General features: G+C 37.6%; 1 protein-coding gene across 2 annotated transcripts in view; it reads left to right on the top strand.

Moving 5' to 3' along the window:
• The first annotated feature begins 4,891 nt into the window (after positions 1-4,891).
• LOC129777936 (protein 5NUC-like) overlaps positions 4,892-17,915 on the top strand; it is a 36,791-nt gene continuing 23,767 nt past the window's right edge. The window contains exon 1 of one of the 2 annotated variants that reach the window (XM_055784540.1): positions 4,892-5,060. In XM_055784540.1, coding sequence (XP_055640515.1) covers positions 5,043-5,060 — 18 coding nt within the window. In that variant the 5' untranslated portion in view covers positions 4,892-5,042. Of the gene's footprint in view, positions 5,061-5,142; positions 5,468-17,915 lie in introns of those variants that run through there. The other variant, XM_055784542.1, reaches the window with a different exon arrangement.

The raw sequence follows: 17,915 nt of genomic DNA, 5'->3' as shown, positions 1-17,915 counted from the left end.
TCATGTTCGATAAATCACACAAACAATTGTTTTCACCTACTTTGAAATGACCTCAGTATGTTTTCACAAAATTAAATGTTTTGACAACGAAAACATGTCTTCACATCTGGCAGCTATTTTATGTGCTTAGAGAATGCAGGAAAACAAGAGCGCGGACAGGAGAATTTATGCACGAATACTGGGAGAAAACGCTCACCGGAGAAATGGTTTCTTCTCTTCGCTGGTGGGCATGAAGTGAATAGATTGATGGAATCTCTCATTCATACAAGCTGTTTCTCTGAGCTTTATAGTCTCTGAGAGAAACAACTTATGGGCATATTATACTTCTGCTGGTCCATTCAACACCGTATGATTGGAAATTTAGAATTTGGGCGCCTTACAAAATAAAATTCGTAGCACTTTTGTTATTCAGTATCTAAAATACAGAACGAGTACAGATGACTGAGGGTTATCTCATCTAAGTACTGACGTAGTTGTTGCCTTACATTTTGAGAGCACGGTCAAGGTAAATCCATTCTCGCTTAGGGGGTGCGTATTACACACTTCTCCACTATTCGTGCACTCAAAGAATGGAAAATGAAACTTCAAATATACCTTAAACAAGTATTCAAATAACATCATGTAATAATTTTCATCCAAATTTTTAACAATGTTGTTTTTACTTCGGGTCTGTTATTATGATGAAGAGTTGGTTGAATTTATTTTTGATAAAATAGCCGGTCTTGGGTTGAATCAAATAAATAATGTTCATAATCGACAGAAATGCCTCTTGGATTTCTTGTTGACAAATATGACCGAAGATTTTTGTGTGACTGAATCATTAACTCCGCTTTGGAAAAATGAAGCTTTCCACACAGCTATCGAACATTCTATATTCATAGATAACACCCAAAAACCATTTGATTATGAATTCGAGGAAGTCTCTGATTACACTAAAGCAAATTACCAATCAATTAGGTGTAAGCTTAACTATATCATTTGGCAGGATTTATTTAGAAGTGTGGAAAACGTTGAAGTAGCAGTGACGACTTTTTACTCGATGATCAATGAAATTATAGAGGAGGAGATACCAACAAAACGAAAAAGGAGAAATATAAACACAAAATATCCGATTTGGTTTAATCAAAACATAAAGAATCTAAAAATAAAAAACCGACTTAAAAACAGAGTCGTACATAAGATCTAACCCTAAAAGTTTCTTTAATTACATAAAAACAAAATTCAAAAGCAATGGTTTTCCATCACGCATGCACTTTGACGATACCGTGGGGAATGACGCAGGAAAAATTTGCAACCTCTTTGCAACATTTTTTTCAAGAAGTTTATATTGTAACAGCTGAGGAGGACCGAGATCGTGACTTCTTTGCAAAACTTCAAGAATTTCCATGTGATGTTGGAGTCAGAAAACTAACTTACATTGAAATTTTTGACGCATTAAATTAGATTGATGTCTCGAAAGGGCCAGGTCCTGACGGAATTCCACCGGTTTTCATAAAAAAATTGGCATCTGAATTAACTCATTCACTTTTATGGCTTTTCGATAAATAAGTCATTGGAATCAGAAAGGTTCCCAAAAATATGGAAAAACTCTCTTCTTGTATATCCCAAAAATATGGAAAAACTCTCTTCTTGTATATCCGAAATAAGAAATTATCGTGGAGTAGCAATTATTTCTTGCATTCCAAAACTCTTTGAAGCCATAATAAACCAAAAACTTTTTCAACAAATAAAGACACGAAATACGAATAAGCAACACGGTTTTTTCAAAAGACGATCAACGACAACAAACTTGCTGGAATTTATCACATTCACTTTGAATGCAATGGATAATGGTAATCAAGTTGAAGCTCTATACACTGACTTTAGTAAGGCTCGTAAGAATAAGGATCGGATCGTGTTGACTTCTTCTTCTTCTTCTTCTTATATGGCACTAACGTTCCTAGAGGAACTCCGCCGTCTCAACGTAGTATTACTTGCGTCATTTTCATTAGTACTTAGTGGAGATTTCTATGCCAAATAACACGCCTTGAATGCATTCTGAGTGGCAAGCTCTAGAATACGCGTGACCACAGTGCAAGTCAGAGGAAATTTCTTTGAAGAAAAATTTCCCCGACCAGAACGGGAATCGAACCCGAACCCCCGGCATGTTAGGTTTGACGCTAACCACTCGGCCACGGGAGCACATCGTGTTGACTTACTCCTTCTTAAACTTCAAAAAATAGGGATAGATGTCAAGGTATTGAAATGGCTAAAATCATATTTGTCTGACCGCACGCTAATAGTATGATTTAATGGGAAAATTTCAAAACCAATATTTATTACATCCGAAGTTCCTCAAGGCTTTCATTTGGGTCCACTTTTGTTCATTTTATTTGTTAATCACGTTTGCGTTCTTCTTAACAGTGTTAAGGCACTTATCTACGCAGATGATATGAAATCGATATGGAAATAAAGAATGAAGAAGACTCTCAAACATTCAAAAATGAAATTGACATCTTTTATAATTGGTGCACTAAGAGTTTATTACAGCTCAATGTTAGGAAATGCACTTTGATGTCTTCTACAAGAAGAAGAACACCATTGAACAAAAGTGTTAGGCTGGGAAACCAACTCATAAATAGATGTCAACGAGTAAGAGACTTAGGCGTGGTCTTAGATTCGAAATTAACCTTTGTTGATCATTATAATACAATCATCCATAGCGCAAATAATATCTTGAGCTTCATCAAACGCTTTAGTTATGGTTTAGTTCCACGATCCGTACACAATAAAGACATTGTATATTAAATATGTCAGATCAATTCACGAATACTTTAGTATTGTATGGTCCCCCTATATAACTTCACACGAAGACAGAATTGAATCTGTACAAAAACAATTTTTATTATTTGCACTTCGTAAACTAGGCTGGTTTTCATATCATCTCCCTCCATATGAAGCACGCTGTATGCTAATCATTATTAAAAGCCTAAAAGAACGTTGGAACTCTGCCATGATTCTATTTAATAAGAAATACTAGGAAACCTAAATTTCTACGCACCGATAAGATACCTGAGAAACCCTAACATTTTCTACTTAGAAAACTGAAGAACGAATTATGATAAATATAGTCCTATCAATTGTATGATGAACTTCTGTAACGAACACAGTGAAATAATTGATGTAACCATGTCAAGGTCAATGCTTAAAGACTATCTGAACAGAATAAGATATAGTTAAATTTCATTGTAATATTTGGGCAGCATATTTAGTCTACGCTGGTTTGATGAAATAAATAAATAAAAAAAAATATTTTTGATTATGTAACTTGTTAAAATCCTCTTCTAAATTAAACGGATAAATAATCCAGTCAGCTCTCTTTAGTTTTTTTTTAGTTTTAAGTAAAAAATTTTAAGTAGTACTAACAATGTATCGGTCTACAATTTTGATTGAGACACTAAATAAATAAATAGATGCACACCATTGTTTAGGTGCAAAACGTGAGATTTTCTCAGCTAAAATCGAAGGAACTGAAACACGTACATGCAAAGCACGTGTACATTTAAAATGGCTGAACCTGTCAACATAATTGAGATGCATGATAAGACCACAAAAAAAATAATAAAATAATGAATCGAATATGCATAACCAGCGGAAATTCAAAAGTCGAGATATTTTCTGAGCCAGACCTCGAATATTTTTCCACTCCTGCACATGGTAATGTGAAATGAATACACAATTTCAGTGAAATTCCACCATTTCTATAAAAAACTGAAACACAAAATGCTTCAATCATAACGGGAAAATATATTTTTCATTGAAAACATTCATTTGAATTAGAACCACTTTTAAGTGAGTGAATTTTATGAAGTTCCACTACTTGTTCTGGTCCTCGACTAATGTTGTATTGTTCTAACCATTTGTGATATTGATGCGGTTCCTGAGAATGTATATAAGTGAATAAAAATGAAAATAAAATTAAAGTGAATAACTTGTTTATTTTACGCAGTGTTTTTCTGTTTACAAAAAAATCGCCCAATGTACGATTCTTTGAAATCAAAATATAAATAAGATCTGTTTTGAATATTGATTATTTGCCGCAAAAAAATACGAACAATGACTTTCATTTGAAGAATGTTCCACTGCTAAACCGCTAATGAGTTGAACATTGGAAGGAATCACAAAGGACAGACCCTTCACTTGCGAAATCCCCGAAAGGCAAATGGACGTGGATGAATGAATTCATGCGTGACATACTGCAGTAGGTAACAAGTTAAGCGCAACCGAAGCTCTCCTTCAACCTATCTGTTAGCCGGTTCCGTGTGAGAATGAACACAGAAAAGCTATATTCTGTTGTTTGGGTAAATGATTCATTCTGTGCAAGGCAATCACATCCTTTTCTCATTTCAAAGATAATAAAATTGTAAAATACTCCAGATGAATATATAATTAAATCCCAGTGATAGGCGCCGACTGCATCGATGGAAATTCCCAACATGAATAGGTATGTAACAGCGAGGGGGTTTCCCCTCTCATATCGCTGAGATTCATTTTTAGAAATTTCCGCAAAAATCCCATTTTTACGAGTTTGCACGCAAATCGGAACGCTCCCGATTGTCTCCCAACATAATTTTGCAGCACTCACACACACGCAACCCGCTTGGCCTTGCGACTGTCTTTTGCTGCAACAAAATTTTGTCCAATTCCTTCACGCCTAATGCAGCACAACAAAAAAAATATATACATCTCACTGTCGTCTCCTGTGTTGTATGTTGGTCCAATGAGCAAAACTGCCCAAACGATACTTTATACCGAAGAGGAGTGTATCCCAGCATTTGACTGACTGGTCGGTCGTTTCGTCGCTGGCTATCGGTCTTAGCATTGCTGTGTTGACTTAGTAGACTATTCAGTATCAATTCACACGCGATCGCGACTATTTGCGCGTGCGGCCGCTTTGGGCCTTCTTTTTCGGTAATTTTCGAGTGTTTGTTTTTTTTTCGTAGCACGCCTGACATCGTGCATCGTGTTGGATTTAAGTGACGTTACTTAATGTGCTGCTGACAATGCGTTTCGGCTTTCATGTAAGTCTGTTGAACTGGGTTTACGTTAGAGAAGATTTTTTGCTCACTCTAAGTAGATAGCGAATGATGCTCCGGCTTGGGTATGATTAAGTGAAGATCTCGAGAATCGATCAAGTGCGTTAGTCACGTGAGAACGACTCTCCGTGCGCCATCATTATATCATTTACATTCGAAACGCAAAACGTAATTACGGCAGGTGGTGGCGACCGGTGAATAACGACTTCGTGGTTGCGGAAGTTACAACAGCCAATTCGCCAATTCGTCGAGAGGGCAGCAAACAACAAGTGAAGATGAGTTCGGCGAAAGCACGTGGATTCGAACGAATTAATTAACCTGACTGCGCGAAGACGTCAGATGTAATAGATACAAAGCGATCGAGTTTTTGTGGGTTTAAAGTGAAAATAAAGGTTGTATGGTAAAGTTATGTATTTTAATATAAAACCAGCGTCCATTCGAATAGATTTTTTGAATGGGTGTTTTATAATGACCTTGCAGAATTTTTGAGATCAGATGAAAAATAAGGCAAAAATATATATCCACTTAATATTTTGTTAGACCGACCATCCATGGGATGGATGACAGCTTGACATCGGCGTTGCTTTGAAGCAACAAGCTTCGCTGTAGTTTCTGGTGCGTTTTAGTTCCGCTCAGTTGCAATTACTCACCATAGTGGTTGAATGCTTGTTGGACTGTTTTCTTGAACCTTAACCCTCAAAACAAACCTCAAAATTGTATTGGGTTAAGGTCAGGAGATTGTGCTGGCCATTCGAAATTTCTATTTATCTTTCCGTGAGCCAATTTTATATCAGCTTTGAGGTATGCTTTGGATCTCCACATTACTAGAACATATACCGACGACCAAATCTCAGTTTTTTTTTTGTTGCGAACTTGCTTTCGATTTAATATCTCCAGGCAGTCTTCCGAAAAACACTTACACATGTCCACGCGATGTGAAAATTCCATGTTTTTGTTTGAATTCCAACATGATTCTCGCTAGTGTTGAGTGTCTATCCCCAACACGAACAATGATACACAAACATAGACATGTGAAAACAAACACGATGTTTATAATTCAAGAACATCATGTACAAACATATCACCCGATGTCGCAGTATTCATTGCTTTCGTTTCGTTTCTTTTCATACACGGAAAGTAATTATTCATCCCAAAACATTTCTTCGTAGAATACTTTTTCACAGAAACGAACTTGAAATTTAGTTCGCATTTCAACAATTGCACGAACTAAGAGGCTATAAGTTCATGCACCAAAATATATATTTTTATTAAGGCTCATATGGCGTCAGCCTAACGGTGCCGGGAGTTCAATATTTTAACAATGTTTGCTTACAACTATGTTAGTAATATGTAACCGATTACTCGCGGTTGGCTCGAGGTTAGTATTACAAGTGTTCTCATAATTGGGATGTTGCAGTCTTTAGTGCTCTGTACGTGTGCCCGACATGGGATACTTCCTATTGGGATGCAGCTGACCGTTAATCAGCAACGACCCCCTAGTCTGCACCCCATATCTAGCGTGGTGCGTCTTTTTCGACTCGAGGAATCCAGGATAGAATGATCACTAGCCGACGCAATCATCAGCTCGTGTAGAGTTGTCATGAGCGGTACAACCTTTGGCTCTTGTTGAATCATCAGTGAACTGCACAACCTTCGGCCCGTGTATCTGTAAAGAGTGTGTGTATGTATTGCCGCGACTAAGTAAAAGTTTATAGATCGTTCATGCACATTTTGCAAGTCTGATTAAATAATCCTTGGTTTCGTTCAAAGAAAACATTCTCTGAATAGAAAGAAGCTTTCTATTTTTTTTTTGCGTGCATGTTGGCAATAAAAGTCTGGGGAGCCGACTGCACAGCGGGCGACGTCGTACAAATGCTGACCAAAAAAATAAATACCCAAAAATTAGTTTTAGATGCAACCTTCAGCGGCACACAGCAGAACCAGCAGAGAAATTTCAGCGGCTAAAACACACCATTAATTTCTCGATGTTATCACAAACTGAATGAAGCAAAAAACTAAAAGCTACACTTACACTGCACTACATATGCTATGTGTGCATGCGATTGCATCATCCTTTCTTCTCCTTTTCTCCGCTCGTTTTATAGCTCGGGTCGCGATCGTCGCGAACAAGCAGTATTGGCCATTTGTATTCAAAGATCCAGCCAAAATTGTTGCTCCCGTGGTCGAGTGGTTAGCGTCACGCCTAACATGTCACTGCTGAATAATTCAATTTTAGTACTTGTTCAAATAGCTAATAATAGCGAATGTTACATGAATTCAATATATAAATTGATGCGTGCACTAAATAATGATATGAAATGTGAAAAACTCTCATATCAATCGATGTTTATTTTGTTCAGAACAGAAAAAGAGGTTTATTTTATTTGCCCAATATGTTTGATGAAGCACCCATTGTCATGAAAGGAAAGCATTTTTTCCATGTCAACATACCAACACACCACGCGTTGAGTGGTGGTGGTGTGGTGTCCGATTCGTTTCTTCTACTCTACGCACTGCCGGTGCTTGGGGTGAAAATGCAAGAGAAACTGTACACCATGTTCGAACATCATGTGAAACATTGGGATTAAACATCGTATGTCCAAACATACCACGAATACAAACATGTCACATTTTCTAACATAGGTACGAAAAAATCATGTTTGTACTCAAACACAAAACTGTGAACAGCAGCTTGGACATGTTTATTCCGGTCGCAGTGTTTTTTGTGAAACATGGAAGACTGTCTCCAGGTAAACTTCTTTTATCAGTATTCCGTCCATGAACTTGAGTTCTCCGATGCCACACGATTCCGCAGAGCCCCAAACCATTATTCTACCTATACAGGAAATGGTAAAAATAGCACCTCCCCCCACACAGCCCTTTCTTCTATTTATTTAATTGTGCAGAGAAGGAGTCATCATGCATTTTGAACATAAGTATAAATAGGTTAGATATAAACCAAAGTCTAGTAAATCTATGACTACAGAAACATAATATGGATGAAAATAGCATTTTCTCCTACGTTGCCACTTTATCCGTAAAATTGTTTGTGGAGGGTTGTAATAACTTTGTAGCTAGGTGATGTATATTAAGTATCCTATGGCTATGATTGCTCTCTTGAGAAGTTCGTGTAGCTGTTGTAGCAAATTGTAGTAAAAATCATCGGGTTTTAAGTTCCGCTTATTTATAGGGAAGGAAATGGAGAACGAACAAGTGAGTTCAGGGATGTGAAACGAGCAAAATAATAACATAACTTCTAAGGAAGACATATTTGGGTAACATAATATTAAGATCGCGATTACTTAAGCTATCATGATAAGACATGTGTGAGTACACCTTTTCGAAATCAGCAGCCAGATAAATTCTTTAAATGCATTTTTTACATTACCAAACAATATGCTCGGTATCATGATATCCCGGACCCCAATTACAAAAATTGTTAGTAGCTAAATCTTCACGATGAAATCTTGAATTTAGAACGAATTGATTGGACATTAACCTGAACATCAATCTAATTAAATCTCTATCAAAGTTTAACCTTTTGAGCCAGGCTCTCGTCAAATCTATGGAATAGAGTAAAACCATCCAAGATCATCTCCATGATAATTCCAAGATCATTCCTTCATTCTGCCAGTTAATAAATGCCTATTTTCGGTAAATAGAGAATAATTTATCATACGCATCGACCCACATTGTGAGCTAACGTCGAATTTTAGGCAAAAAGATGGCTCGTTGCGTTGTAGAGGAATACGACAGACTAGTAAAATCGAAATAACATACCCATTCGTCCAATTGTTAACTTTTTTTACTATATGGTCGGGGTTGCAGTGTGTAGCAGACTGTAAAAAATCGAAATTGCATTCAACCAAAGCGACCCATAAACCCACAATATGGCCTCGGACGATAGTGATCGTTTTCTCCAACAAGGCAGATCCGAATCATTAACAGATTTTTCTGTTTCGGGCAGTTCTTGGGATCTGATGTCGTCGGGATCTGGTAAGTAAGATAGCCGAAGGGCTGCCATGAAGTGTAGAAGCGTGTTAATTGGACTGATCTGCACTTTTCAAAATTGCGTTCAACCACAACGAACCAAGTGTAATGCATTCTTGAATCGATTTATTTTCATTCATTAAGATATTATTATTTCAAACTGATTTGTCGTGACTTCTATATTGATCCCGTGATGCAGATTTCAAAGCGATTTGATTTCAGCGATCCTTGATATCCGGCCTTGATAAATCCTCAATTTTTTCAAGATACCAAACCTTCATGATTCGATGCGCCAATGTCCTCAATTCGTTGAAGCAGTAAATAGACATGGCTTGGATAACGAATTCAGTTTACTCAAGACGAATCTTATGGGGCAAAAATTGAGTGACTCAGATATATCTGTTGGATGCCAGAAGGCGTGATGTGAAATTTTTGTTTCCATTGACGAAAAATTTGAAGGCAAAGTTCAACAAAACCATGTATAAACATCATACAATTCAGAGGATTATGAGAAAATCTTTTTATGAATTATTTTTGTGTATTGATACGACTTCAACAACCCATGAAGAAGAAAAATAAATTCATTTTTCCCTTAATTTTTCAATACACATTTTTTACACAGATTTTCATCCTAAAGTACAGATGTACAGATTTTTTTCAGAAAATATTACAAAATTAAATGTGGAAACCCTGGTTGTCTCTGATGGACGTCCTGGTTACGTTTGTATTTGAGAACCACTCTCTCTAAACTTTTTTTTCTTATTTCAGCAATCGTACATTGGTGTTCTATTGTCAGTTTTCGGACACATGGGGGAATTTGTGGGCAGTTTGGAGCAGAATAAAACAGGCTTTGATCACGAAGCCTTCCCAACTAGACAATAACAACTGTATGCAATTTTAACATTTCTCAAAATGACGGGAACGGCAAACATGGTGCGAAGTATATTTGGGTGTGTAAACTTTTTTGGCATGTTTTGCTTCGGTTTGTTTTTGTTTTATGTGTCTCACGACATACTTATGATTACTTATGATAACTAAAATTTCAAGCACATTCGATTGGAAAATGATAAGTACTGAAAAAATTATGAAACAAATACACAAAGCAATTATTCCTAGTATATGTGAAAACAGGGGTGGATAAAAAATTTTAAACACCGTAAACACTGTAAAAAACATAGTTTACGTAATTAACTATGCTATATTTTTACTGCAAATTATTGATCTAATTTTAATATTCTTTTTATTATGTAGCATGTCCATTGCTGTATACAGTTCATCTTCATGAAACGATTGGAACAGTTTTTCAAAGATTCTATTCTTCGGTGAATTATTGGCAAATTGAAAGATTATCCATAATGTTCTTGACTGAAATTATGCTTTCGAGCCATGTATTTAGGAATGATAAATTATACTTATTAGAAATAATGTTTTACATTCATTGCCATTTGCCACTTTTTGTTTACTAGTGTTTAAGTTGATTGCATGCGAAGAGTACGGTGTTTATTCTGTATACCGTTTCGAAGATGTTTGTTTACGCCAAACAAACGTTATCAAAGCGATGCTTTGCATGAGAATTAGAAAAACGGTGCTCGTAAAGCGGTTAATTTACAATTTCTGTATTTTTGACGTAGGACTACGTCTAACCGGAAGATATAGGGGGTGAAATGGAAATCTAGGCACTGAACAAGTAGGAAAAAATACAAGATTTGGAACGCTTATAACTCGAGCATTTCTCAATAGATCGCAAAGGTTTTTGCATCAATTGATAGGAAATATATCTACGCATCTATCATAACGAATAACATTTAATTTTTCTTGAGATAAATAATTGAATAATTGTCAAATATCAAGCATTGTCAAAATGCACTATGTGCCCATTTTTGATTGGTCCATTTTGTGCTCCTCAAATCGTACCGACCAAAACGGGCAACCAGAGCAGCAGCGAAATAGAATGAAGCACGATTGGAAAGGAAAAAGAAAAAAATGAACGAAACATTGGTCGCAGTCTCACACATGCGTAATTCTGGAGCCAGCCAGTCAGCTTAAAAATCCCCGCTCAGCTGCCGTAACGATCACATTCTTTCTGTGGACACCGACTGGACAACATCGTTGCTGGACGAGCTGGACGGCGAGGGATCGAGTGCCTTTCTCAAGGCAAGAGAGTGGAGGTGGTAGCGTTGGAGTAAAGTAGAGTAGAGTTTTCAAAGGGGAGACGAATGAACTGCAAAAGTTTAAAGTCTCTATAATACAATACCTTCCTACCTTCCTTCCGTAACGATCATTCTCATTCAAACCGTACACCACATCGGTTCGCATCACAACACATCAACAAACCAACCCAAGCAGCCATATCTGGACACGGTAAAGGAGGAAAAGTGAAGGGAAAGGCAAAATCCCGCTCGAACCGTGTTGATCTGGAGTTCCCCGCAAGGGTAGCTAGGCCGAGCGCGTTAGTACCAGTGCACCAGTCCACCTAGCCGAAGTTATATAGTTTCGGCCGCCGAAGTGATCGAGTTAGCTGGCAAAGCTGCTCGCGACGATGAGAAAACCCGCATTCGGAACAGAACACATTCGGTTCGGTGGACATCAAGACAACAGGCAGTTGCAGCGAGTGGCGAGTGGCAAACGCAATCGCAAAACGGCATCAGGTAGCAGAAGTAAAAAAACTTTTCTTTATACAAACTGCTTTGGTGGCAAATCCAGAACAAGGCGGCATCGAGGGCGTTCGAAATGGTTTTTTTCAAAACCACGAGTACTAAGTTTTCTAAATTGGAACCATTCCATAAAACAAGGCGCTTTTCAGGGCCATTAAACCTTCAAAAAAAAGTTTATGAAATACAGTTCAATGCTTTCTAAAACAATATCCAAAATAATAATAAAACACAAATTATTTTTTCATAATTTGTTTGCCAGGATATGATGAGTATGTGAATTTGGCAGTTGTTCTGAGCTTATTGATTTTCACCAATTCTTAAATTGCTTCTAGATTGAAAGTACAGTAATTTACACTTATCTCGACATTTAGCTAATTGGACGGACCTGCAATGCGACATATTTAGTTGGACATTTTTGTAAACATAGAGTTCGGGGTCCAAATTATGACCCCACATTGAAAGTCGACACTGTACCACTGTCATCGCAAATGTTCAATTACAGGTTAAAATTACCTCCAATCCGATACTGAGTGGTGGTAATGCGACGTGCCATTGAATGTAATTTACTGTAAAATATGTCACAAGCTGAATGGGAAGAAATTTTCCAACTGTGAAAGCTGTGGCGAGTGGCAAATGCAATCGCTAAACAGAAAGGTTTAGCCGAACAAGATGGGGATATCGAGTGATAACAAAACAATAAACTCTTTAGATTGAAGATAATTTTGTGATCCTGAAAAGGACCCTTTTTAGCCTGCATGTGAATCCAACGAGCGAACAAATCGTAATGAATGTATTTTTTTGCCATCGCTCCCTTTTAACGCTCATTCGTTCGTCTCGTTGGACTCGCTCCTCTGGCTGAGTCTGCCGATTTGTCTCTATCCTGTGAGTGTGTACCGCTAGAGTATAAAACACGCGGACCCCAAAAAAATATCTTATTTTCTTTCAAACCGTAAACCCGTGTGGTTGTACGGCATCGGCATCGTGGACGTAACAAAGGAGGACAAGTTTAGGGAAAGGCAAAGTCTCACTCGAACCGTGCAGGTCTCCAGTTCCCTGTTGGTCGCATTCACTGATTGCTCCGCAAGGGTAACTAGGCCGAACGGATTGGTGCCGGAGCACCAGTATACCTAACAGCGATTATAGAGTTTCGGTCGTCGGAGTGCTCGAGTTGGCTTGCAAAGCTGCTCACGACAATCAGAAAACCCGCATCAAGAACAGAGCAGCTTCGGTTCGGCGCTCATCAAGGCAACAATTAGTTTCAGTGAGTGTGTTTCTCCGGCACGTCGCATTAAATGTAATTTACTGAACAACATGTCACAAGCTGGATGGGAAGAATTTTCCAAATGTGAAAGCTGTGGCTAGTGGCAAACGCAATAGCTAAACAGGAAGGTTTAACCGAACAAGATGGGAATATCGAGTGATAACAAAAACACAACACCAAAGGTTCTTTTCAGAACCATCAACATATTCATAAAGAGTAAACAGTAAACTAATCCATTTTTCAGGTAGATAGGTAGGTATTCACGTAGGAGAAGATATATTTAACAAAAGCTGTCCCCTTTGTATAGTCCTACGTCACTCCGGTTATATCCCCGACATTACCCACCCGTCTTTTTTTTTATCATCATATTATCTTTCTCTTTGGCGTTTGAAATATAGCCAGAAAATTTCTCATCCCTTGGGACTTCTTAATGCTAAAGGAAGACTAGGCTCTATGGAGTGCACGTATCTGCATGTTCGTGCTTAGTCTTGTCCTAGGGTAGGGGCTAAGGATGATCGACTTTTGGATGTCGGCCAACTACTTTTTCATATTCAGCACCTTTAACGCTTCCATTAGAGCCTTCGGGCAATTCCAGCTCCGAAGAGATCGTTCGATTGGATTGAGTTTTATGGCTAATGATCGGATTCCTTCCAAGGTGTAATTTTCTTCTACACTACTTGCAGAACGCAGCTGAACTGATACTCCGCTTGTGGCAAGTGCAGAGTGCTGGTTTCTCTACCCGCAACGCAAACAGTCTGGTATTGCGCGTTTTGATTGACGCCTTCTGCGAAGTATTTCCGCAGTTGTTGCACTTGGACAAACATATCAACGATTCCAACTCTTCCTTTTTTGTGTGTAACCCCCTCCCTCCCGCGCCTCCAGTGCATGCCGGCCTCTGTGATTTTTTTCCTTCTTTATTAAAGAGATTTTCAGCCAAATGCTGGTTCATCTCTAGGGCCTCTATGAATGATTTTCTCGCCTTCTTCTCAAGATTTTAAAGGTCAGTTTTTTGTCCTTTCAGCAAGGACACCTATTAAGACCAAACTTCATGTTGACGTCCCTGACGTCTTCGACAACCCAACAACTGGCGTGAATCGGCGTAGATCTTGAGATAACCAATGTAAACGGTATGGGTCACATGTTCTTCGCCATAACCATGTTTTATATTCATGACCGTTTTGCTTGAGCGACATGCTGAGGGGGTTCAGTGCCAGACAAAACCATAATAGGCTTGCTTTGAAATACCTCCTTGTTTATCTGCAGCTTTCATCGTGGCAATACCTTTTCCCAATCACTGCAGTGCTATAGACGGAAGGAGTCCAGACGAATCTAATGCTAATGGAAGCTAATAATTTTCTTCTACACTATCTTCGGAACTGATACACCGCCTGTACCAAGTGCAGAGTGCTGGTTCCTCTATAAAAGCACGAAAAAGCACTACTACGGCTTGACAATACATGGGTTCACGTTGTCAACTCGTTAAAATCTTCATGTAAACACTCAAACGGGAAATTCTATCCCCAGGTATCGCGGCGTTCACTATTTTTGTTCCATTCGATGGCTTAAGATCTGGCTAGTCAACAGTTCCGCTCATATGCAGACACGCGAAAATGACTTCATTTGTGAATAGCCCCAAAAGACGAAGACTCATGCTGTAACGGTATTCAAGCTCTGTCTGCAAAATGGGAAAAATTGTAGCTTACAATGGCCAATATTTTAAACGAATCATTTGTAAACAATTTTTCACAATAAAGTTAATTTTTTAAGCGAGCTTTGAACAAATAAATCAAATAATATTTTTTAATATCCATTATTTTATTCAGTGTTAATTATTTCTTTCGAAAATAGAAAAATGATCCCCCCAAACAAAAATTATTCAACATTTAAAAAGTTACAAGCGTGTGAAGTGGGAAGAGTTTTAAAAACACGTGCCCTGTGGCTCGCGGTTTTAGTTTTTTCTGGTTATCCTTAAGTTTCGGATAACCAAAAAAACCAAAACAGCGAAAGATCTATTAAGAAATACTTGTGTGTTTGTTCAGTGCCTAGATTTCCATTTTACCCCCTATATCTTCCGGTTAGCCGGTTAGTTCCGTAGTCCTACATCGAAATCAAATAGATTCTTGTTCAATAGAAACGTCTCTATGGTAAACAGTGTTTGGAGTTCGATCAAAATCGAATGATACACAATGTGTCATGCAAGTAAACTCTCACGAACATATAACCAAATATGAGAGGATCATTCAGATACTTGTATGAATGTCAGTAATCACTTGTGTAAAATTTAGTGATTAAACTAAGAGAGGAACGAAGACTGTTGATTGCATATCCGATCTGTATCAAACATCGCATACCATTTTCGAAGCCTGCATACAAGTTTGAACCGCATATATCGTCCCATTTTACTATAGCGAAACCCACTGCACAGAAAAGTGCAAAGTAATAAATGATACAAGAAAAATTACGTCATCATTCAGTCACCATTTGCGGAGAGCAGCGAATGGGAAAAAGAGATAAAACGAGAGAGTTTTTGCTTCTCACTGGAGGGGTGTTGCTAGTAAAACTATGCGTTCTATATGAATATACATATTTCAAGGGATAGCGGCGTTAAAAATGAAAAATATAATCTGACTACCCTTCTTTGAGCTTCTATCGAGCTAAATAATCATATAGTTTGCACTCTCTGAGACTTAAAAATCAGGATCTGCTACATTAGTTGAATATGAATCTTTCGCTTTGTGTGGTCCGTACGATCCTGCTGTTTCATGATGCATGGAGAGGTCGATATGCATATGTTATAGGCAATGAAGAAAATAAGCTTTCTGACCAAAAGCGTATATGATAGCTTTGCTTGCATGCTGGTGTGCAATAAAGTGCGAGCCGATGCAGAGTTGTCTCGTTCTCTTTTGTGTCGTGATTTGCAACACATAACAACAAAAGAATACCGCTGGGGGAAATGTTTCCTGAAAGATCATATTTGAACGAACGAAAGCGATTTTTTCAATGAGTGGATCATTTGGCAAACACTGATGGTAAATGAAAACAATTTTTTTCGCACGTTTTTAATAACGACTTCAGTTTTCTAAAAACAGTAAAACTTAAAAAAATAAAATAAAAATGTTATTGGTTCATGCGAAAGTGAAAGATATACGAGGTATGCTCATACCAAATTTGAAATAAATCGGTTCAGTTGAATTTGAGATATCGTTTACGCCATTTTGGAAAAAGTAGAGAAAACGATTTTAAAGTTTGTTGTCAATAATTTACTTGGTAAACAATGACAATTTCAATAAAAATTTTCCAAGAACATATTCTTGAATATCTAAACGTCAGAAATATGGAGAAAAAAATGGTTTTTATTTTTAGAATTTCTAGACTAGAATATCCCTTTAAAAACAGCGAGAACTTTGTAGCGCACCATTGCAGCTTGCCGTTTTTTAGTTATATCGGTTTCTAGAAAAAAGTCACAGGAGAGTTGTGTCCGCATAGTTGACGTAGGGCTCCGTTAGGCTACCTGTTGGATGCTGGTTTCAGATATGTTTGAAAAATTAGATCGTTAAACTTTTTGATAATGATTTGGTGGTCCTGAAAACCGTCCTGAAGACCGTTTTGAAGAAATCCCTTTTTGGAATATTCATTATCCCATCCGTTCATTTTGATAAGACTCATTTAGCAATTTAGCTGAAACAGAGCCGAATTTATCGTGTACATTTTTTCTCATGTTGTATATTACACAGTAACCATTTATGCGTAAGAGTATTCCTATCTTATCGATACACTTTTTTTTATCTATTACACATTAGCCATTCAGGCGCAAGATTCCTATTCTATCGATAGACAACACATGTGTCCTTTTTCGGCGTAAGAATATTCCTTTTGTTCGAATATTCACAATTGGACTACATACACAGCGGGACTGTTGATATGAGGCCATTGTTGTGATATAAATAGCACCAATTACCGACGCAGCAGATTGTATGTGGAATGAGAGGCTTTGATACCCATCACATGATAATTGATGCATGGACGTAGTAGTTAGAACACTGGTTTTCAACCTTTCTTACACCATCCCCCCCTTTAAGAAAATTAATCCCAATGTTTTCCCCTATCAGTATTATCTAAAAAAAAATCTGTAGCATATCAGTAAAATAATGAAAGAATACTAACGGTTTTCAAGTTATATTCGCAATAAATTTGATTTTGTACTTGCATCTGACTGTAAAAAATTTCCGCCAAAATCATAATTCTTGAGAACGTTGTCGAAAAGCACACCTCATGTCATCTTCGATATCTACTCTGTTACGGTGTTTTGTTTCCATCAGAAATCCAGATTCACATGAATACTACGCAAAACGACTCTCGTAACGCTTATCACGTATATCAGGATAAGAATCGATCATTTGTAGATCAATGAGCTTGTTGATCCGAAACTTTCGTCACTACCAATCGAAAGGGAGTTCAAACGATGTCCAAATCTTGTTCTTTGGCATAAGGAAAATATGTGTCAAGTTCAAGTTGTTGCAAAATATCTTGACAAATAATGTACATTTTCTTTTTGTTAAGGTCTTCTGTACTGTTCCGTCGAATAACACACAAAGATGGTCAGTTGAGAGCCCTGAGTTATGAGCTCATGATTGTTTGCTTAGTATCGAACACGCAAGCAATTAGGCTACGAAGACGCCGCATAAACTTTCCTTGAGTGAAGATGAACACAACGAAACAAACATATTAAATCGGACGATCCGTTCTCGAGCGGAAACACATATTGGTTTTTGTTTATGAAAATTGAAATGAATCGTTCATATTTGAAACCATTTTTAACACAACTGCTACCATATACTATTTTACACTTACACTTGCGCTAAACGTTTTACAATGCATGAACGGTCATCGATATGAAATTTCGCGAAGCCTTTTTTTAATTGCCAGAATTAATCG

The sequence above is a fragment of the Toxorhynchites rutilus genome, chromosome 3, assembly GCF_029784135.1.
Source record: "Toxorhynchites rutilus septentrionalis strain SRP chromosome 3, ASM2978413v1, whole genome shotgun sequence".
Taxonomy (NCBI): domain Eukaryota; kingdom Metazoa; phylum Arthropoda; class Insecta; order Diptera; family Culicidae; genus Toxorhynchites; species Toxorhynchites rutilus.
The sequence above is the reverse complement of the archived record's forward strand: the minus strand, read 5'-3'. Positions and strand labels throughout refer to the sequence as shown.